General features: G+C 42.3%; 1 protein-coding gene across 7 annotated transcripts in view; it reads right to left on the reverse strand.

Moving 5' to 3' along the window:
• Window positions 1-123: 123 nt before the first annotated feature.
• TACC2 (transforming, acidic coiled-coil containing protein 2) overlaps window positions 124-23,845 on the reverse strand; it is a 210,737-nt gene continuing 187,015 nt past the window's right edge. For 5 of the 7 annotated variants that reach the window (XM_015425391.1, XM_015425393.1, XM_015425394.1 and 2 more), the window contains 7 exons: window positions 19,717-19,860; window positions 18,126-18,202; window positions 14,098-14,141; window positions 5,497-5,657; window positions 3,407-3,513; window positions 2,394-2,514; window positions 125-509 (listed from right to left, as the gene is read on the reverse strand). In XM_015425391.1, coding sequence (XP_015280877.1) covers window positions 444-509; window positions 2,394-2,514; window positions 3,407-3,513; window positions 5,497-5,657; window positions 14,098-14,141; window positions 18,126-18,202; window positions 19,717-19,860 — 720 coding nt within the window. In that variant the 3' untranslated portion in view covers window positions 125-443. Of the gene's footprint in view, window positions 510-2,393; window positions 2,515-3,406; window positions 3,514-5,496; window positions 5,658-14,097; window positions 14,142-18,125; window positions 18,203-19,716; window positions 19,861-23,845 lie in introns of all 7 variants that reach the window. The other 2 variants (XM_015425395.1, XM_015425396.1) reach the window with 1 other exon arrangement.

Below are 23,845 nucleotides of genomic sequence, written 5' to 3' on the forward strand. Positions count from 1 at the left end.
CTTCTTCAAGTCTTCATTTTATTTTACAAATCAGCAAATGCAGAGCAAATTTACACACCTTAAGGCAAGAGTCCCCATGCAAGTAATACACGTTTATATTAAATCCAAAAAAAGACATCCAACATGGGAACTCATGTACAAAGGGAAGGCTAGGCTGAGCAACTTGTAATTTATTAAAGACCTTGACAAATCTCCCTGATACAGGAACTTTTGAGATCAACTTGCTATGAATTATACTAGGAAAAAATTGCAAACAATAGCAAGGAATTCTGATAGTCTTCTTAGTACTGCATACAATCAAATCAATATTTTTAAGAAAAGAAAAAAATACAGTAGTGCATACAAAAACGTGAAAATAGATCCCGTCCACATCAATGTGTAGACATCAGTGTGCCAATGGTCATATTGCACTCGAGGTTGAAATCCATGATTTTGGTTAAAAGTTAGCTTTTCCCCATTTTGGCAATCAGTTCATCACAAATCTTTGTCAATTCTTCTATTTCTTTATTCTAAAAACAAGCCAACCAACAAATATTGTAAGCATTTGTTAGAATAAACTTTTAGTTTAACATTATGAGTTGGATCCAGACCGACAGAGAAGGAGGTGTAATTTCTACCAGTTCTCCTTGGAGACCCCCCTGTTTGACCCTCATGTCATTCCTGGGGGTACCCTGTAACTCAGGAGAACATCAATTGGCTACCGCAGAAGGGGAAAGCAGGAAACTGCTGCTCTGCTGACAGAAGTGCTTTCTGTTAGCAGAAAACTTAGTCTGGATTCAGTCCATAGTCTGGACTATCTGCAAGCCAGTCAATTCACCTCCCCCCCCACACACACAAACACACACACACACTTCATCATTACGCATCTGAAGAGCTCCAGTCTGTTGGTTAAGTACAGGAGCTAACCTTTAATGTTGCACATAAACACTGAGAACTCAATTCTGTTTTTTAAACCAATGTTTAGCTTGCTCAGCTCAGCCTCTAAAAAATGTGATCTGTACATAAATGACATTATGAGCTGGTTTGAGCAATACTCATAGCTGGGAACGTGTAGGAGGTGAAAGCATGCCTTGTCTCCCTATTCCACTTCCACATACTGTTGTAAACATCTAAATCTGATCAGATGCAATGTTTGTAGGCTCCATGTCTGCAGCCTAGATTTAATTTAGGTCTACCACATGTACCTATACACACTGGATTTCATAACATCCACATATTATACCACTGCATATCAGTGTTCCCTCTAAGCTGAGCTGGTGTGGGCTAGCTCACAGTTTTTTAGCCTCTGGCTCACACATTTTTTGTCTCAGCTCAGGAAGGACGGCTCCAGAGCAAACTAATTTATGCGGTAGCCGAATCGCTCGCTCACAACTTTAAGGTCGGTAGCTCACCAAGGAGAGTTTTTTGCTCACAAGACTCCATAGCTTAGAGGGAACATTGCTGCATATTATATCCCCTGGCATCAGAGGCGGGGCTTGGCTGGGGTCCAGGCAGCTTTCTCCCTCTCCACATTATACAGGGCTATCTATGTATTGTCTGAACCAGCTCACGGAGTATGCAAAGCATTTGTTCATAGTCACTGCATAGAACCACCACTTCGGGAGAATGTTGCAGTCAGAATCTACAAAATGCTCATAAAGTACAGACCAGCTTTAATGGGAACCAGAAAGCAGCTCTTCCAAGGCTACCAAGGTGTTATTTTGTGCTATGTACTATACATTCCAACAGTATATATCCCACTTCTATGTGAACTGTAATGATATCAATACTGTACTCCATGGTTGTAATATTTTGTGCCTGCAATTTTAAAATGCATATAGATTGTGATATGAAATTATTCAAATCAATGTTGCACACCTCAAAATCTCTTTCTACAGTTACCCATATTTTTTATTGCTGTCCAGACCTTTAAAAAAACTTTCTGGAGTTTAGAGAGATACAGGCAAGACTCTACTTTTTCTCCCCTTTTCTGATATGTAAGTGCTGTATTTTTTTCTTGGGGGTATATTATTAAAGTTTACAAATGCTTAAATAATAATTAAAAAAACACCACTGTACTCTATGATCAAGTGATCACCAGCCAAGGCTCACTGTCAGTGGAAAGCAGGGAGCTCAAAGCACAAGTCATTCCGTAGACCAGTGGTCAAGTCCTGGCTTTTACCAGTTGCGGCATGAATGCTTGAGTACGAATGTACAGAATTTTGATTACGGGATAATTAACTGTGCCTTGCATTTACTAGAAATCATTAATTAGTCATAATAGTGACCAGAACTGTCCCATTCTGGATTTGTTTAGGCTTAGGGTTAACCCTAACTGCCACATTGTAATTGCAGGTACCAAACACAATGGTGCTTCTACAATGAGCATTATAACATAGCCTGCAACAAGTTACCTTTTGTTCCAGTGTTCTTTCCAATGCATCCACTTTCAGCTGCTCTTTACGGAGACTAGCCTGGTAAGCTGCTTGCTCTTGCTGAGACTTGCTGCGGACTTGTGCAATTTCAGCATTGGCTCTATAAGAAATGAGAGAGAGTGATTGAGGATGAGTGTCTTCTTTTGACGTCTTCTGAATAAGAAGAATGTGCACATCGGTGCTAATGGGCAATGGAGTCAGAAGCTTCCAGGGTACAATGTTATTCAGCCACAGAATTTGCAAAAAGTGATCCCATTACTGCATCTCATGCCACACAATAATCCAATGGGAATTTTATCATAAGAAAAAGCTGTATCTGCACTATGATGGTGTTAATTAAACTGTGCATGTACAAAGTTTGGTACTGGATACCAAAAACAACACTGAGTTTAAAAAGCAGATGCCTAGCACTTAAGGTTTGAAAGTTTAAGCAATGCTTAATGAGTTCTCAGAACCTGGGGGTGAAGTGTCATGGGGAGATGGGATGAGAAGAATTTCCAGTAATAATTGACAGAGATTCAGTAGTCTCTACAGTGCTTCATCCCTCTTCATCGTATGCAGAAGAAATGGTTCAATGTTAGAACATGCATGCTTTGCATGTACAGGGTCTCAAGTTCAATTCTTGGCCTTTCCATGTAAGGCTCTTGGGCATTTTCTTGAGAAAGGCTTTCTTTGCCTGAGATCCTGGAGAGCCACTGAACATCACAACAGAAACTATTAAACTACATGGACTAGTGATCCGACCGAAGGTAAGGCGGTTTCATATGTTCACAAATAAGGCAATAAATATATGTCAACAGGTGCAATTGGCTTCAATGGCATAGTCCTATACAGACCACAATAGACTGTTCTTAGAACAGAATTTTGATCAGTTTGTCCCTTTACAAATTTATCAGATCCACCCTGCAAAAATATGAACCAGCAGTAAACTAGAATGAAGGCTTTGATCAAAACTCCAGGTCTCCCTCCCTCTCCCTTTTATTGGTAAGTACCTGTCCAGTTTTTCTTCTGCATGAATTTTCAGGGCTTGGTATCTTTGTTCCTCTTTTTTTACTCGTGATAAGTATTCCTGTGCACATTTCTTTAATACTTCTTCATTCTTGAATGGAAAGAATAATAACTGTTACTGTAAGATTCATGGATGTCAGGTTTTCTCTCTCTTTGGATTGATTAAACTCTACAGTTTCAAATATACCACCTAGGGTTGCCAAGTGCTTACCTGTTCCGGAGCGGGGGAGTCCAGCCTTGCTCCGGGAGTCTTCACGCGCGCCGCAAGCACATCACACGGAAGTGACGCAAGGACGTCGGGGGCGGGGCCACAATCATTTGGGGGGAAACCATAGAGTTTTCCCTTGGATGATTGTGGCCCCGCGCCCAACATCCCTAACGTCCTTGCGTCCCTTCTGTGTGACGTGCTTTGGGGGTGGGGTTCCCCCCGGGGGCCCGATCCGGCGGCGGCGGGGAACGGGCCTCCCGGGCGGGGATTTCCCCGCCCCCTGGTGGGACTTGGCATCCCTAATACTACCTCTTTCCTGAAAGCGCAGCAAACAGACAAACTTTTGGTTAATATTCATTTATTTAATTTATGAACTACCCCATCCCTGCTACCGCAAGGCTCTGAGCGATGGACAATAACGTTAAAAATACTGGCCAGATAAAAGCAATAAATCATATAGCGCAGCAAACAGACAAACTTTTGGTTAACATTCATTTATTTAATTTATGAACTATCCCATCCCTGCTACCGCAAGGCTCTGACAATAACGTTAAAAACACTGGCCAGATAAAAGCAATAAATCATATTAGTATACATTTTAAAAGACAATTGGCAAATACTAGCACTTATTAATTGTTCCCATATTATTGCAGGTGGGGGAAAGAGGTCGAGACGAACATGGAAAACAGAGGAGGAGGCCAGCCGAGATGAAAACTGTCACTGTCCTCAACCAAAGGCCTGGCAGAACATGTCTGCCTTGCAGGCCCTGCGGAATTGCATAAGGTGCCGCAGGGCCCTGCCCTAGTTGAGGACAGCCGAATACCCTTAGGGCCAGGGACCACCAGCGTGTTGTTGTCCAAAGAGGGCAGCACCCTCTTTCTGGGGACATAATCGAGGAGGTGTCACTTAGACTGCAGTACTGCCTACGTCCAGATCTTGCAGGCCAGGGGCTAGGCAAGGAGCAATGGAGCAAGGGAGGAGCAAACACAACACAACAATTGGGGAAAACAGGCCACAGCTATATTGTATACAACCGCAGGAGCACTGGAGGAGCAAGGGGAAGGATCCAGCACTGGGTAACCCACCTGCCGCTTAATGTAACTCCATCTGCTCAGCTTGCCTGTTGGGGGGAACTGCAGAGTGGCAAGCCTCAAGATCCCACATGGGCACAAGACACTGTGCAGTCCCTCGCCACCTGGTGGGCATGCCGCTGCAAGGCTCCATCTTCAAGACCCCTTAAGTGGGTCCCCAAAATGGGGGATGTGGGCACGCAGGCACCACCTCCCTCCAAATGGATTCATCCCAGTGCCCAAACTGCCAGCCAACTATGACAAGTGCATATAACAGGACAAAGTAAACCAAAACACAACCTGCAACAATGAGACACAAGGGGTGGGTGGGTGGGTGGGTGGGAAGGAGAGCCAACTTCAAGTGAGGGCAAGCCCTGGTAGCAGTCCAGCTAAACAGGGGAAGGGGAAGGTGGACTGTGCAGGGATCGCACGTGTAGGCAGCCCCAGGACTCCACCCCTCCCCAGTGCAGTCACATGAGACCAGCTGCCGCCCCCCCTCCCCACAAGCCACATGCTGCTAGCAGGAGCTGACAAATAGCAGTGCTCTCTCCACTCTCAGCAAACACAGCCCCAGGTAAGTCCAGAGCAGTTTCTTTTGGTGGAGAAGGTAACCAGGAATGCATCTTACCAGCTTAGGCTGGTTTGTCAGTTGTATCCTTTCCTGGAGAGGAACCATCTAGCTACATCCAGCCCTTAGTCATAGGAACCTCAGTTAAAATGGCAGCAGAAGCTCATAGGTATGACAGATAAATGTGTAGATGGGCAAGCATACAGGTATTTATTCACAGTGACTTACCTTCCTAAACCCTTCAAGAACTTCTTTCATTTTCTCATATCTTCTAAAAAGATCTGCTAAAGATTTTTCCACAGAATTCAGGTCTGATAATGCTTGCTCTTTTTCCATAACCAGTTGTTGAACTGTGTGATGGGACATTGACTTTTCTCTCTGTTCATCCTCTGTGAGAAACAATGATAGAAGGTTCTTTTATTTTGTTTTTAGACAAAGGTATCCAAAGTGTACCACATCTCTTGATACTGGAATATTTTAAATGAAATACTGATGAGCTGTTCTCCTTTTGCACAAAAACAGGCATTAAGTGCAAAAAGGAAAACTTCTGTACAAAAAAGGCCTTTTGTGGCCACTGTTTAAGTCAAAGCATGCACCTTGCCGCATTTAATGAACAGCAATGGTTGTCTCTGCAAAATCAGGATCCCAGCATGTAAAAATGAGCTCATTTAAAAGTCAGTAACAGTCAGAAGATCTGGGCATCTGGAATCACCTGGACTCCCATGCACCACCACTTTAACAGTGACTCCTCAAAGAAAAACAACAACAAAACCCATCCCAATCAAAAGATTAATTAATAATAATGAAGAGCATATGCAAATTAAATCATCCCATCCTGCTGCAACAGTAAGGCAGATACATGTAAGGCAAATAACTGGTGGCAGACCGGCACTGTCTTCTGATTTGGGGCCTGTAACAAATTTCAGCTCCTTGATAAGAATATCTGTACAACATCTCTACTGACAGACATGCTTGCTGTACTCAGATATAGCATGTCTGCATCATGTAAAAATACAACGTGAACGCTATTATGCTGAGTACTGTAATACTTTGCATAATCTATTGTTGGTTCAGTAGAGATACTCAACATTTTAAAAAGTAAAAGTCAATGGTTTTCAGCCCTTTCCTAAAGAAAACTAAACATCATATGGCCTATGGCTTCTTTAACAACTAGTACAGAAAGCACAGTGCGGTGGGAAGTGCTGTCAAGTTGCAGCCAACTTATGGTGACCCCACAAGGTTTTCAAAGCAAGAGACTCTCAAAGATAGGTGGCCATTGCCTGCCTTTGCATAGCAACCCTGGACTTCCTTGGTGGTCTCCTATTAAGGACTAACCAGAGCCAACCCTACTTAGCTTCCAGGATCTGACAAGATCAGGCTAGCCTGGGCCATCCAAGTCAGGGCTCCAACTGATATCAAATATTTATTTTAAACTATTTATTTGATTAGTTTTTCTGATATACAGTTAAATTCTGAAAAGAAGACCATCTGTTTTTATTCTGACCTATAAGTACAGTATAGAGTGATTAACACATGGAATTCACTGCCACAGGAAGTGGTGGCGGCTACAAGCATGGACAGCTTCAAGAGGGCATTAGATAAGCATATGGAGCAGAGGTCCATCAGTGGCTATTAGCCACAAGGTATAGATAGGGGCTCTGGGGCAAGTGATGCTCTGTCTTCTTGGTGCTTGGGGGGGGGGGGCAACAGAGAAAGGGCTTCTAATGTCCTGGCCCCACTGGTGGACCTCCTGATGGCACTGGTATTTCTGGCCACTGTGTGACACAGAGTGTTGGGCTGGATGGGCCTTTGGCCTGATCCAACATTGGCATCTCTTATGTTCTTATGTACAGGACCTGGTTGCAAAATAACTCTTTTCAGCAGTGTCTTATAATCCTACATAGCCAAACAAAATGGTGCAAAAATTATTCTCATCAGTACCGCACAGTTTCAAAGATATTTGCTCAATTCAGTCACATGAAATACTAAAATGGTTCTCTCTGATGCCAAAGGTAAACTGCAGTTTTAGAAATGTTGCTTGAGAAATTTAGGTGAGAGATGCACAGGATATTTCACTGATTCCAAACTGATTTTTGAAGGGGAGGATTAATTTTAACTTACTTTCATGCATGTAGAAAGGAAATAAGAACCACTTCCTGTAAGGCAATTGACCTAGGTTTCCTGTAACCACATCTACTTAATCATAGCAGTTATACTGAAAATATTATTTTCAATGTATATATTGAAAAACGCTTCAAACACACCCCAGAGTAGCAAAGTAAAAACCATCACAACTATATTACCAATGTGGACTTCCTATTCACATTATTAAATGAGATCATACACTTTCCCCCACTTAAATATGTGGGGATTTTGATATGTTCCAGCATCAGAAGAGATATTTAGGATAATCAAACCATTATTCTCAAGGGAGAGGCATTACAAGGCAAAACAGTTAGGCAGGCTAGAAACCTTTCACTTTAGTAAGAAGTGGGTAAAATCAGTAGGAAGCTATTGAATAGGGATGGGCATGAACTGGAAAAATGCAGTTCATGTTGGTTTGCGGTCCATGGCTGAACCACAAACCGAACCAAGAAGTCTGTTCACAAACTGGTTTGTGGTTCATGGCCCTGCAAACCGCATTGAAAGGGACTGCAGTCACTTTGAATGGTGTTTGCAGAAAGCCCAAAAAACAGCTGAGCAGCTTGCTTTAAAGGGACAGCACAAGACAGCCCAAAACAGCTGAGTGGCTCCCTGCCACTGAGCTGTTTTAGTGGCTTTTGCGGGGAACAGAAAGCAGGGGTTTAAAGGAAGTCCCTTTAAACCCATACTTTCTGCTCTCTCCAGGAACTACTTTAAAAGTTCATGGAAGTTCGTGATAGACCTGTCAAAAATGTTGGTTCGTGAACCACAAAGAAAGCAAAATTAGTGACGAATTTCGCTTTGTGGTTCAGTTCATGCCCATTCATACTACTGAACCACAGCCTAACATAAGCCTAAGCATGAGATGGTCAGCAAATGTGCTTGTCTAATTATTTATAAACCACTAGGAAGTTATGATGCTCATCTGAAATGATTGTTTTATTTATTAAATTCATTAAAACACTTATATCCCATCTTCTCTTGTGGTTCAAGGCAGCATTCTTTTGTGTTAGGGAATTATGCTGTGGAGAATTTCCCAGCTATGAGAGTAGCTGTGGCCGGGGGTGAGGCAATGTGCTCAGAGCCTCTGCAAGAAAGGAGCTGAAAAACTCCCATGTATGAGAACAGCATTAGCACATGCAACCCTGGATCATGGCCCCGTTTTTCCTTTTCTCCCCAGAACAGCTAAGAAATCAGAATCAAGAGAACTTTACATTTTAATACATGCCCGACTTTCTTACCAATGGAATGGGAAAGCATGTTAAAAATCAACTGCTGAAATCCATTATTAATTCTATCCCGTCAGTCCTTTTGATACCTAATATTTCAGTCTCTAAATTTTGATTGTCTGCCACAATTCCTGCTTCATTGTGGTCTTCACATTATTTCTCTTTTTTCTTCATAATCACTTCCAAAATATCTCACCCTTTAATTGTCTCAAATTTCTGACAAAACCCCCATCCCACCAGGCCCGTAGCCAGGATTTTTTTCAGTCGGGGGGCATTTACATTTCTTGGGGGGTACTGGCTAATCGAATTAAAGGAATACCCATCTCCTTCCCCACACTTGCCACCGCTCAGGGGCCCTGGCTGGATGGGAAGTCGTGGGGCCTGGCCAGTAAGTCAGGGGGCCTAGCCCCGAGATGCCCCACTGTAGCTACGAGCCTGCATCCCACCCTCTCCTACAAGACATGAGAAAGCAGCTTTTCACATTATGCCAAAGTAGAGGAAAGATACTTCTTCGCTTCACAGTCCTGCAGTAACAACTTTCCCTGTAAGTGAACTGAATGACTTGCCTCCATAAGTGGAGCCTGCATATCTCTCCATGTTACACACTTGCTGTTTCATGAAAGATGGTCCAATATTGCAATAATATTGTTCTTCATTTCAATGTATAAATATGTGGCCAAAAAGTAGACATGAACTGTCCCTGAGATTTCTATCAGTAACGTACATGATGCAACATTGCAAGTAGTTTGTAAACCACTGGGCCATCTGTCAACAGGGAATGAAAAAATATGCTGCCAAATGCTATTTGATACTGGACCTGAGATTAAAGAGGACAATGAATCCCACTCTCAAATATGCCAAGTCTTTGGAAACATGTTAGTTTTCCAGGTCTGGTATTCCCTACAAAGATAGCAAATACACAGAATAAAAGCGAAGGGAAAAAAATGCAATCCGCAGGTGCCAAAGTTGGCAAAAGCTTTACTTACCAGGCTTGCCTTTGTTTTGGATTTGCAAGCAAACAAGAAGCAACAAAAATGGAAGCAAATAGAAAAAAAATCAGGGAATTTATCAAGGAAGCAGAAAAACTTAAATGCAACAATCTGTAATGCAGAGAGCACAATATTCCTTTAGTTCTATGATGGGAGAGATTCAAATAATCATTTTGAATGAATGAATCAGATGCCAGCTGTCTAATGCAGGGATAAATAAATGTATGAATGAACAGTTCAACAAGAGGAAGTGTTACAAATGTGAATAATGGTTATATATAAGACTAGTACAAAAGGGCTAGTACAAAAGAGCCCAGGAAACATTCAAAGCAGACACATAATTCTTGTGTCTAGCATGAGTTCTCTGAACAGGTAAAAGTATAAAGTCTTATATATGTCGAGGAAAACAAAGAAAAATTATTTGAAGACAGACAACATCTCAAAGGTAATGTGCCAAAGGATACTAAACAAGCACTTTGCAAATCGTTACAGAGTTCATGACTCAGAGTGCTAAGCCTGAACTATGCTCACAGGCACTTTTGGACCCCTGGCTTACACTGTAGCCACAAGCAAGAGTTGCAGAACTAAACAGTGCATTAGTTGAGATGCTATTTAAAAGCCCCATCAGGACCAGTTGACCTAATTCAGTATTCTATCAAAAGGGATTAGTACAATATATTCAAGCTCAGGATTTATAAAGAGCTCAGAAGGATCCTTCCAAGCTGCAAGCAGGAATTGTTCTTAAACTGGGATAATTTTTTCCCTGCAAGAAAGTGAGTGAACACTCTCTGGGAGTGGAAACCAGATTACAGAAAGCGTGTTTTAAAAATCAAAGCCACGATGAACATGCCAAAATGCAAAATGTGCAACATGCACTGACCTCCAGGAATCTTACTTCCCTGTAATCAGCCTACCCTGGTCCCTACCCAGGTGACCAAAACTAATGCAGACCGGTAAAATTCCGGTCAGCATGGGCTGCAGTTATAATGCCTTTCGGAAAGATAACACAAGATAAATTTCACAGGCCCAGCCATGTTACTCGGCTGCAGCCAAAAGAGCCACGAGACTCTTATTTTGCATGGAAAATGTCCATTTAACCAAACACCCGAACTTCTCTCTTCAACAGGATACTGTCTGAAAATGGCAGTTAAAGGTTTTCAATACTTTGGATGACTTTCACAAGAGTTATGTGAACACTTGCATATTTACCAAAGCATATAGTTCCCTAAATTCAAGCTATTACTGCAGTTAGCAAATCCATCTTAAATATAGTTCAAAATAAGAATCAGTGGGTATTCAATTTTACCGGTAGAGAAATGGCAAAGGACTACCCCCAAAGTGGTTCACAGTGACCAAGCAAGATCCAAAACGTCTGGAGCAAGACTTCAACAAGAATAAAATCAAAACCACAGATGCAGTCGCACCAAAGGAGACTCAGTGCTCAGAGACTAGTTCTCAAGCATATGATCTAGTAAGTGATCTGGGTCCAAGAACTGCAAGAATATGAAACTGTCTAAGAACGGTTTATAAAACTACTCTGAGCTCTTTGAAATAAGATAAACATTACAACACAGTGATGTTGGAGGAATATTCTAGGGGCTGACTGATGTCAAGGAAGAAGAATGAATGATGCAAAAGGAATAAAAGTTAAGTGGAAATGGTCAAGACACTTGTTTCTGTGTCTTGATTTGAGGGAAGCCAGCTTATTACAGAAAGTTCAAAATGAAGGGCAAGTGATGGGTATCTTTGGGCAATTTTTTTTTCACTGGGGATGCTCCCAGCAATAGCCCTGCTATCAGAACCAAACAAAAGATGTTCACAGCACACACTGGAAAAATGTAAGAACACATGTAAAGACACTGACATGGGAGAACTAATAAAAGGAACAGACCAGGCAAGTATCATGAAATGCACATACAGGAACAGAAATAATTAATTGGAGCAGGTGCAGACACCACAGTTCATAACCACAATGAAAAGTATAATGAAATCTTTAATTTCGTATTTCTGACCGGCACAAACACTTCTGTGTTTGTATTTCTCAAACAGAAGCCCCATATCTGGCTTCAACTACAAGATGTACTCCCAGGCAACCGAAACTTAGCAGAAGACAGCTGCTATTCCTCTGCTAAATAGGAATTTCCCCTTCCCAATTTATTTCTGCCTGAAAGCACACATATGGTTACACCCAGTTTACAAGATCCGTATTCACCATGGACTTAGCTGACTTGACCAGGTCCCTTGGATTTATCAGATGCATGTTGACAAGGACCAAAATTACACAGCTTCCAATTGTTACATAAATATTTCAGACCCTTCAATGTTATACTCCTTCATGGGTCCTGGGTCTGAACAACCATTACATCCCAAATTAAGTAGATATAAAGATTTATTTTTATCTAATTAATAACTGACAGTCTGAGCTGGGTAGCACCATTTTATAATTAATATGGTTTATTCTGAGGCCATAAGCTTCATAGGCAATATATATGTGATTCTCTGTTGGTAAAAGTGTTCTAGACCAGGAGTGCATGAATCAAGCAGTTGGGGGACCAATAAGGGGTACTGACTGGAGCTGTGGACTGCATCACAGCTTTTGTCCAAGACGTCCTACAACTCCTCAGCTGTTCTCTGGGCTGAGATATCTGAAGAAGTGAGCAGTGACTCAAGAAAGCTCATACCCTGCCACTAAAGTTATTAGTCTTTAATGTACTATTGGACTCTTGCTCTCTTCTGGGCTGAGAGACAGTGTTCTGATCCCTGACTAGGAAATTTTTTCAAGTGGGTAGTGGTGTCGGTCTGAAGCAACAGAACGAAGTTTGACCAGGTGCCACTGGACTCAGACTTTGTTCTAGGAAATCTATGTTTGCATGTGCCTGGGGTGAAACAGAGAATTTTTTACTGTTATAATTTGGAGGGTGGGTAGGGCTGCCAAGTGGGGGCGGGGAAACCCCCGCTTTGGAGGCCCGATTTCCGCCATGGTGGAATCGGGCCCTGGGGGGAACTCCGCCCCCTGAAGCTGCGTCGCCACGTCGCTCACGTTGGGGGCGTGGCCCAGATAGTCGGGGGAAAACCATATGGTTTCCCCCCGACGATCTGGGCCACGCCCCCAACGTGAGCGACGTAGCATGTCACTTCCTGTGACGTGCTGGTGGCGCATGCGCACACACATCCTAGGAGAGCTCCCCCGCCGGCAAGGGTAAGTACACTTGCCAACCCTAAGGGTGGGGGTGGCTTGTATTGCAAGCACTTGTGTGTGTTTGGGGCGGGGGCTCAGACCATATCTTCCCAGTTGCTTCAGCCTTGTGATGCCACCCACAGGCCCTCAGAGGGAAAGGAGATTTAGAGATATCCAGTTCCTCCTTCTTCTGTCAGCTCCTGCACTGTTTGGAACTCACTGACCTCCTCCCAGGCCCTTTTAAAGGCAGGACTATAATTTGCATATACCTCTCACTGCTTACTATCTCTCATGAGGGAGGTATCCCCCTTTATAAGAAACAGGGAGCAATCTCATTTGCCAATGCCTAGAAGATGCATCTCTCTGAGCCCTGGCTGAAGGCATCAATCAGCTGTAAGGTGGACAGACTTCTATGTCATGGCCACTTCCAATCTAGGACAGGGAAATCCCTGTCTCCTGCACAAGCATACCCCCTACCCATAAAACATCTACTCCATCCAGAGCACGGATGCAGTACATATTTGTTAGGCAGTGGGTGGGGTACATTTTGGAATGTTCATTGTCTCTCTCTTTTTCAGGTGGCTGGCTCAATTCTGAATGCCCCCCCCCCTGTCAGGGAATTTTCTGCTCTGAATGCAGCAGAATTTTCCCAGGTGGTGTTCACAATGCCATGCCTCTCACCTGGGAAACTGTGTTCTGACCATTCCAGGTGGGCAGATTGCCAGGGCCATGTGCTACACATCACATCCCTACAGGCTGAATGTTGGGCACCCCAGTACTAGATTCAAGCCTTCAGCTACAATCACCGCTCATGTCCAGCATGATTTGGAATGCGATCCCCCAAACTAACTCAAATTTTAACATAGGCTAGAAATACCAACAAAGTAAAAGAGTCTTACAGTATTTTCAGAAATAGTATTTTATTCAAAATTATTTACCTGCCTAGCCAAGACAGAACACTGACATGCTATCATGCTTTTAGTGAGAGCACTTTCTTGGATGATTGGGAAAATTCATTCTGGGTATTTTGCAGAGTGGAGCTTACCAATGGCCCAGCTGTCCCCCTTGCCCTTCAAATATCTGTCCTAATCAACCATCATTTTCTTGACTGCACCATTATATTGGTCTAATCCTCAACCGCAATATGACAGATTACTGTGCACATTAGCATGGAAATAACATTTCAGTGTAATGCATGGGGCCTATTACCAGATCACAGTCCTCAGCAGCCTCTTTATATATGTTCAAAGTTCAAAGCATGCAAAATCTTTTATGTGACAACACCACTTACCGATCATCTGTGCAATCGTCTTCTCATATTCTGATACAATTTTCCTATAAAAGGAAAGGAAAAATGCTGATCAAACATCCAAAAAAGATTAAAGATTGCAATGGCATATATTCACATTCAGCCTTACTAAATAACTTCAACATATATGTGAAGACAAATATGTGTGAGTCACAATGTGGCAACATATAATCACATGCAGAACAATCCACGTAATATCTGCCACCTGCATATTGTAAACTGCCTGATGCTAGAGATATCCCTTCTGTTGTCATGGTATATTTGGACTATGTAAAACACACACATGGAAGGCTTTACCAGGCACCCATGAACATACATAGGAATCTGCCTTATACCAGCTTGGTTCATGTATCTCCATATTGACTATTCTGACTGGCAGCATCTCTTAGACACAGAAAGGCATTTCACAGAATCTGCTATCAGCAATCCTTTAACTGGAGATACCAGAAATTAAATCGGGGATTTTCTGCATGAAAAGCATGCACTTCCATGGCAGCACCAAGATCATCCTGCACATCTGACAGGTTTCTATAACTAAAGATGTAAAATTCCTGGGAATTTTTAAGCCTTGAGAAATCTTTTTCAGTTTCCCCCCCAAGAAAAAACAAATCTGGGAGGGAAACTGAAATATATGCAATACTTATTTTCCTATCAAGATTAAATCGCTTTTGCTGCTTTAATAATACCAACCACACCACTTATAACTTACTTAGCATATAAAACTGTGTTTATTGGCATATTTCTGGGATTTAAAAGTATAAATGCTTTCATTTTCATACAAAATTGCAAACACACGCATTACTAATATGATTTGTTGTTGTCCAGTCGCACAGTCGAGTACTAATATGATAGACCACTGCAAACTGCTTCACCCTATGCAGTCTTAGCCATTGTGATAATTCCAAAAGGAATATACATACACAAGCTCTTTATTGTGATCAAGCTGGAAACTACTGTCAACTTTTTCCTGCAAAAATTAACATACGGAGCTGCCTTATATCACCTCATACAGTTTGTCCATCCTTCTCCATACTGTCTGTTCCACCTTTACCAGAGGAGGATCCTTCCCCACACCTTCTACCAGATTCTTCAAAAAGACATATTAATCCCAAAGCTTTTTCCATGTGATGCATTTGTTTTAACACTGAATTATAGCCTCTACTAATTAGCTTTGTAACCTTGATCAATGTGAGGAGAAAATGAACTACCTATATGGAACTCTAACAGTGCATTCAGACAATATGAGAAATCATATTTTGATCAAGTTCTGGTTAGTTGTGACTCTTTCAGAACAGGCCGATAGATGGCTTGTTAACCAGGTTTGTTTTACTATATCACAATGTCTGAATTCATGAACAAAGTCAAGTAGCCCCTATAGGTGCCTGCAGAGGATTTCTTCCTTGCTGGGAGGTAAAGAGGAGGCAAGAAGCAGACTGAACAAAATCTGACAGCCTGGAATTTGTTACTTAGCTTGTTTCCACACAGAAATCTTGCTCTGCTTCAGTTCCAAACTGTAACACTTGAAGGGGGATCCCATGTGATGTTGTGCTCCAGCCATCCTTTCCCCCATCCTCAGTACACTATTTACCAAACCTGCTCCATTACAATCTTTTTGGGGTAAGGGTAGTGTAAGCATGTTGTCTGAATGGAAAGATATATCATTTCCAAGGCCCTACCTACACCTGCATGATTTTCCTTCTGCCAGTTTCTTGCCAATGCTATTTTCTCCACAGCACCATGGAAGGGGCTGCTATAGCAAATTGCAAGTATTAAAAAAAACCCATTCAGTGATGCAGCAAAGAAAAAGGCAACTGATGGAGGAAAGTGCACAGAAGAGTCCAGTGTGGATGCTCCATTGCCCAAAGTTAAACGTCTCTGCATTCTCAGTGATAATGAGAGCAACATGGAGAATCTTACCCATGTGGAAACAGCCTTCCATAACCAGAGTTTTTTTGCACAGTTTCTGATTTAAACAAACCAAGGTTTATCATGACACCCAAATGCAACACAAGAGTTCCACAGATACAAAGCTTCTGAACCAGGGGTCATTTCGTAGAAAAAGAGCTAGGGGAACTCATTAGCATAACTCATTACCATATGCCACACCCCCTGACATCATAACGCCCAGCGGTGGACCTGCAAGGCCGGCGGGAGTGCGAAGAAGCCCCGCCAAGGCCCTCCCTGGCCCCAGGCAGGCAGGGGTGGGGAGAGGCGGGGAGGAAGCAACTTACCCTCCCTCTTCTCCTGCCTCCTCCTGGCTGAATGAGGGCCAGAAGCGGGCGGCCGGAAGCAGGGGGTGTGGCTTTGTTGTGTGCCCTGCCCCCCCACCTCACCCGGGGGAACTGCGTCCACCCGCGTCCCCCCCCGAAATGACCTCTGTTCTGAACTAAATTGAATAAAAAAACCTGCATTAACAAAATTAAAAACAGTTCACAATTTTAGAATGTTTTACAGGAGTGATTCAGCCTTATTTAAATCCAACAAGAGATCTGTCAATGACTTGAAGGCAAGACAGATTTTGCTCTTCTGCAATTCTATGTAAAAGTGAATTCTTAAAGTTGGCTATTTTGCACTGAAGAATATGGGTGGTGCAGGGAAAGGGTTGTATTGCCTAATCCTGTATCCACTGCAATATTAAAACACTGTGTTCTGAGCAGAAAAACTACAAAAATAATCTGTGATACCATAGCAAAATCCATTCAGTTTATGCCATTGCTTTAAAACCTGTGAAGCAAAACTATTATTCCAAAGCATTGTCCTCATTTTAAACATAACACTCAAATGAATTTGTTTTCAAAAAGAGGCTAGCTAGAATAAGCAGATTAAAACTGATTTAAGCAGCTGATCCATGTCTTCCACAGAGAATCAGGCTAATGAAATGCGACTAGTTTTATCCCTAGCTTTTGAGTGCCAAGTTACAATTTGCAAAGTGAGTTTTCAAAGTTCTTTGCATGACTTGCAGCGCACCCTCAAGCAGATTTACACCTTTCCAAACCCACTGACTTCAATGGACGTAAGAGTATAACTCTGTGCAGGACTGTACTGTTATTGTGCTGCCCTTTTCCCAAAATTTGTTTGTATGTTGAATACCACCCTGATTAGGTCAGAGGCTGAGGACAGATCCTCAAAATAGAAACAAATTCTACTATTTCCGTATATAAAGCCCTTAAATTAAAAGTTACCAGGGCTTTAAAAGGTGAGAGCCAGTTTAGTGTAGTGGTTAAGAATGGTGGACTCTACTCTGGAGAACAGGGTTTGATTCCCCACTCCTCCACATGCAGGCAGCTGGGTGACCTTGGGTCAATCATAAGTTCTTTCAAAGCTGTTCTCTCGAGAGCAGTCCTCTCAGAGCTCTCTCAGGCCCCATCCACCTCACAAGGTGTCTGTCTGTGCAGAGAGGAATGGAAGCCACTCTGAGATTCCAAGTGAAGGGCAGGATATAAATCCCCCTCCTCCTCTTCTTCTTCGTTAATTGAAATCCTACATTACCTTCTGCTGGACTTGCTTTGGTCACTATGAATGAATGCCAATGCCAGTAGCACCCAAACCACCAAGATACTCTGTGCAAGCCCCAATGACAATTGAACAAGAGTGAATTGCCCAGTGGATTGCCCAACAGGCTTAGAACTTTGTTAGCATCCTGTGCAACATCTGTAAGATTTTACCATGACAAAGATTTTAAAACATTATCCACCCAGATGGCAGAGGCTTGATTTCTCGGACTACCATGTAGTCATCTCAACTGTGTATGAAAATACTATCAGCATATTTTCAGGTTTCCAATTAAAGGCTGAAACAAAAAGCCTTGCAAACAGTCCGCACAAGGCTCTCTTTTAAGGGCTCGGTGTACTATGGCAGAAAGGAATTTTGGTGGCTCCCTGGAATTACTGAGACACATTTGTCAAAAGTTACAATAGGTCACAAACACATTCCTTTTACTCCACCCATCACAGTAGCAATTTAATTCATTTAAAAGTGTTGCTTTAGAAAGAGCACAAAGACATACACACCTCATTTCCATTACTTCCCTCCTGCTCTCTTCATATTTATCTTTCCATTCTGAGACTTCCCTTTCCTTAGTTACAACCTGTTACAAAATAAACAGTTTATTGCATCTTAAAGTACAGAAGCATGTTGCCACAGAATATCCTAAATAGGCTGAGTGGAACAAAACTTCTAAATCAAAATGCACTGGTAGGTTAGCCAGCACCATACTTGTACTTCAGTCATTTAAGAAAACTTTAAGGGTAAGCAAGCTCTATAGAAGAGTGACAGAATGAAGCTGCCACATGGACACATGCACGGGGATGCGGGTCATCACTGATTACACTGTTTCATTGAGCAAGTAAAATCTTTCAAATATCTGGGGATAATCTTCTCGTACAATGGCAGTCCATCAGCTCACATCACATATGCAATGAATATAGCAGAGAGAAGTGCCAATGCTATCCTTAGGCCTCAGTCACACGGAGCATTAGGCATGCTAGAGAGACGGAAGATAGGCGGATTTTCTGGGCGTGATCTCACTGCCATATCTGGGAAGCGTAGAGCTCCCGTGGCTCACCCGAGGCTTCATTCCGAAGATGCGCTGTAAAAAACTAGTACCTCCGAGGTACTAGTTTCCAGAAACCGCGGGGCAAGGGCGGGCGTCAGATCACGTTTCCGATGTTAGCTCGTGGCATCCGGCGCCCACCCATGTCCCGCTGTGGAAAGTTTTTTTGGTCAAGTCTCCACGGGTGCGCACAAGCACTTAACGGTGCATGCGAACACTTGGGTTAAAAAAAACCAACACAACCCCCGCGGCGCTGCTTCTTTGCCGCACTGCAGGAGTGAGGTATGATCGGCAGCTCCCCCCAACCACGGGACGTTGGCGGGACGTTTGATCCGGCTGCCGTGCGGTAGTTCGCTCCGGGGCAAACAGCCACGCCTCCCCCCCGTGATATCCGGCCCGTGTGACCGGGGCCTAGGTTTAGTCCTGGCAGCTTTGAAGCTTTTTTCTGCCGAAGTGTTGACCCAGCTTACCTATGGGATGCAAATAATTGTAAATAATAATAGTAATTATTAAGGGATATAATTAAGGGGTGCTAGCCTCCAGGTGGGACCTGGGGATCCCTCAGAAGTACAGCTCATCTCCAGACTACAAAGATCAGTTCCCCTGGAGAAAATTGATTATTTGGACCTATGAAAGGGGCCACTTTTCTGTTATATAGATCTCAAGAAGGTGTACATCCATGGATCAGGGTGGCCAAAGCTGGCTGTCATTTAACCATGCCTAACTCTTAAAATACTGAATGCCCTTGTGTTGGAACTAGCCTCAGCTAACATAGACACAGATGGTGTCAAACTATAAAGATTGTAAGAAATAATTCCTATGTGAAAAGGGAGGGGCTTTAGAAGGACTTGTGTGATCCCTTTAACCAATTCTCTTTCAACTATTAAGGGAAGATTTGTAATACTGAAGCAGCCCATAAGTGCAGCATCTTAAACTGTTACACATTTTTACATGCCGTTTTAAAAATGAAGTAAACCAATCTCAGAGGAACTATGTTTATGCAAATCCACTAATAAGCGGCAGCACATTCTTATCTGAGATTACATTACCTCTTCCCTGGCAACTCTCAATGCAGAATCCAAATCTTGCTGCTGGTAAAGCAAACCGGAGGTACTTTCTGCCTCTGAGCTGCTTATCCGGGAGTACAGCGTACTTTTAGAGATGGAAACATCCGATGACACTGCAGGCTCTCTCTGTTAATTAAAAGAAGTTAAGAAATTGAGTATTAACAGTAGATTCCACCAGTATCTCTAGTGACAATTTTAAAGTAGAAAAATCAAAGAAAGACGTGTGGAGTTATGAGTGGGAAACAGTAGAAGTCCATTTATATGTATCTTTGGTGCTGTATACAGATGTTAATGTGAGTGGAACTGAACAGCAGAAAGTGAAAATCTCTCAGCTGTTTAAAGAACTCTGACACAGAAGGCAGCAACCCAAACAGAATAGAAGCAGCAGCTGAAGCAGCCCATGTTTTATGCACTGGACTCGGTTAGTTAAAAGAGTGCTTGTTTCTACTGAAGTTCATAGTAATGATTTAGTTGTTGCTCCAAAACTATTATCACACACAGATCAAAACAAGCTATAGGGAATGACGGTCTTCCTGAGTGGGTACAATTAGGATTCAAAATGCCTCAACATCTAAACACCAGAACCTAACAATTCTGACAATAAAATCTATCTCGAGTCTCAGTGAGAAAGGTGGATTATAAATAACCAAATAATAAATAATAAAAGATCTTGTGGCACTACCTGTATTGTCTTACTACTGCTAGAGGGAAGAGTTGTAGCAATCAGGAACTCTAGCTGTGTTCTGCTGATATCCCCAACTCATTGCCTTGTTTGCCTCAGCTAGGATGATGAATTTGGAGAGACATCATAAAGAATCTTGGAACTAAAAGACAGCAGGGTTGGACACAGACAGGGCCCAGAATGGTATTTACTGAATCATGTACTGCAGAGGCAGTGAGAGCTAAATCAAATCGTTCTGTATGTGGAAACGGCTTCTAGTCGTGGAATGACCTCCAGGTGATTTCAGTGCTCCAACTATTTCGGTGCTCCTTCTCACATCTTCCAATTTTTTTCAGGTGAAAGCAGTGGTTAAGATTATTGTTTTCATTTTTTAAAAAGGTCACTTTTCAGGATCTGTGATTTGGCTACCTAAAGGATGTCTGAAAAGTTATACAAGCAAAAAATGGGGCATATTTCAAACAAGTGACAATCTAGACCCACTGGATAAGATACTGGGATTCAGTACCCATCACTGCAAATGCTGTCAACAACTATGTCAAGATCTCCTCCACCCTCTTAAAAGCCAGACAGGATGTTGGGTTATGTGAGCTGCTAAAGCTGGCAATATCCTGCTCAGAATAACATCTCAGATGGATGCAAGATGAGCAAAACCTTCTCAGTAGTTGCCCTAGTTCCCTCAGTCAGGTTAGTTTTTGTCACTTGTCTCTGTTTGGAGGCAAATGAAGACATTTTTAAAAAATTATTCCACTAAACCTTTGATACTGGATGGCTTTTAAAGTATTCCATAACTGCCATTGAATGTGATTTTTAAAAAAGATATCAAGATTTTAAAAACCCACAACTTTATTATGAGGCTCTCCCACCCCCAAGAAGGTCTCCCTGCTATCCAATGTAGCGTTGCCAGGTGCAACTGTTCTGCCAGCGGGCGGTGGGAGGAAGCCTTCTGGGAGTGGGGGGCAGGGCAATGTCACCAGTGCAATGACATCATGCGGAAGTGATGTCATCACACTGGGGATGTATCATGGTGATGCTCTTGCATTTTAGTCAAACTTTATGGTTTCCATACAGTTTTGGCTAAAATGCTAGAGCGTCACCACACAACATCCCTGGTGTGACGACATCACTTCCATTTGATGTCATTGCTCCAACAATGTCAACATGTGATGTGCCTGTTTAGGGGTGGGGCATCCCCCATTGACCAGCTGGCTGGCGCCGGGCTGATGCCCCATAAATCAGGGGAACCCACACCCAGACTGGAAGTCTGACAACCCTAGTCCAACTACCAAAGAGTCGGCCCACCATCTTTAGAACTGAGAAGGAGAGGAGGCTCCAGCTCTTGGGCCTTCTTCCTTCCCTAGACTAGTTCTCCATGCTGTGTCTTTGTACCTGGTCTCAGCTTGGTCCACTGATTTTTCCCTAGCCAGGTGTGGTGCTTTCCCTTCTACAGGATTCCCTGGCCCGACCCCCACCTGGCCTATCTCCTTACGCTGCTTCTTGCTGCTCAGGGCTTTTCCTTAGCCTCTTCCATTTTGGCTTTCTCCAAGTCTGAGGTCAGCCTTGCCTTCTAACTGTGCCCTTCCCCACAGCTGCCTGGTTCCCTGCCTTGTTCTCAGTTGCACGGAAACAATCTGTCTGGGTCCCAGCCACCTCCCTCTCCCAATCTTTGTTGCATGCATGAGTCTGGGCCCCAGCTGTCCTCAGATCAGGCAGCTGGGGCAGGGTCAAGTTCGGGATTGGGTGTCAACTCCCAACACATACAAAGGTTTTTTATACAGTTTAGTTTGGGTATGACTGAGTCTTATTTGGCTATGTAAGGCTGATGGGTGCTTTTGGTTTGTGAACCATCTTGTGAGTTATTTTTTTTAACTAAAAGGCAGTATAAAAGTACTATAATTTAAAATAGTAAGAAAGTTTATATTTTAGACCAATCTACATATGATAAGCTACCGCAGTAAGAAGCCAACATGTGTGGCATTAACGTTTCTATGTAGATTTCAACACAGTGTACACAGAGGCTGTATTCTATGTAGCATTAAAATATATTCTGTTGCAAAGATGAGTGCTCCATGTCTAATTTTTGTTTTACATAACATATAGTACCTTCAACAGAATGCATGCTGCTAATACTGAATAGCAGAATAAATTACTGACATATTTCAGTATTGCTGCCCACCCATGACTGTTAAGTAAGTTGGGATGTATTCACCAGAAGAAGGGAGTTTGAGAGATCATGTGCAAAGTTTTGGACACTGTTGCAATCCCAATATAATCAAGAGTGTAAAGGGGTTTTGAATTTAGAATTCAGAATTTTAAAAAAAACTATCAGCTCACTCTTTTTTGGAAAGACTGCCAAGCCCAATTTCAAATTCAGCTCAAGGGAGTCTGGCCAACACCAAGCATATTTTATTGTAATAAAAAGATCACAAACATCCTTAATGCAACAGAATGAGAGGTTTGGGTTCCCATAATATTCCAAATCATCTTGGCCCAGACAATTCAGTACTCAGTGACTAAAAAAAATTAAATCTGTCGATTCTAGAAATGCGTAGTCCCCCTTCTCAGTGCAAACCAGAATCCTACTCAGATCTATCCAGTGGAGCTTGCTTCCAGTAATGTGTTCTTAGGATTGCACTACATATACTGCACAACTTACAAACATTTTTCTCATCAATTTTAATGGGACAGTTAACGAGACTAGAAAGCATTTAACTTTTGCTGTATTATACAAAATCAGATGCAGTCCATCTTTATAATCAAATATAAACTAAAGTATCTAAAGTATGGGAATATTTTTTATTAGAAACCGTTTCCATTTTTAACACGAATGACCAAAATGCATGTGAACTAATGAACCCAACTGGTAAATGGTATCCAATTGTGGATAAGTTAACCTTTGAGTCTTTTGATTGGAAAGCGATTAGTGCAGCACAATACTCATTGTTAATGATAAGCTAGCAAACTTCTATCAGTATTTGAGTAAGTCAAATTGGAAGTCTGTATACACACTGACATATATATGAAAAATTGTTAAAATGTTGTTTGAGAACCTGTATTTATTTGTTATGTTCTGAATTAAAATCTAATAAAATATTATGGTTAAAAAAAAAAATCAAATATAAACAAATATACCTGCCCAGAAAGCAAGTCAAGGCTAATAACTCCACTGAGGTGGAATAGTTCTCATGATAAAACCATTTACTACGAAAATCTAGGATGCCTGCAATTATATCATCTCCAGTGGGCCAGGTAAATTAATTGATTAAGAACCTTTAAAGGCCATCTCAAGAAAATACAAAATGAAGTGCACATTTTAGATTACAGCAACATTCAAAATAAGTGTAATTCATTTCTGCTATACTTCTACTAGTGACTTAATAGAACTCCAGTCTTGAATTTAAATCTCTCAGCACACTGAACTGCAGAAAGCAG

Source organism: Gekko japonicus, unplaced genomic scaffold (genome assembly GCF_001447785.1).
Source record: "Gekko japonicus isolate JY-2015 unplaced genomic scaffold, Gekko_japonicus_V1.1 scaffold183, whole genome shotgun sequence".
NCBI classification, from domain to species: Eukaryota; Metazoa; Chordata; class Lepidosauria; order Squamata; family Gekkonidae; genus Gekko; species Gekko japonicus.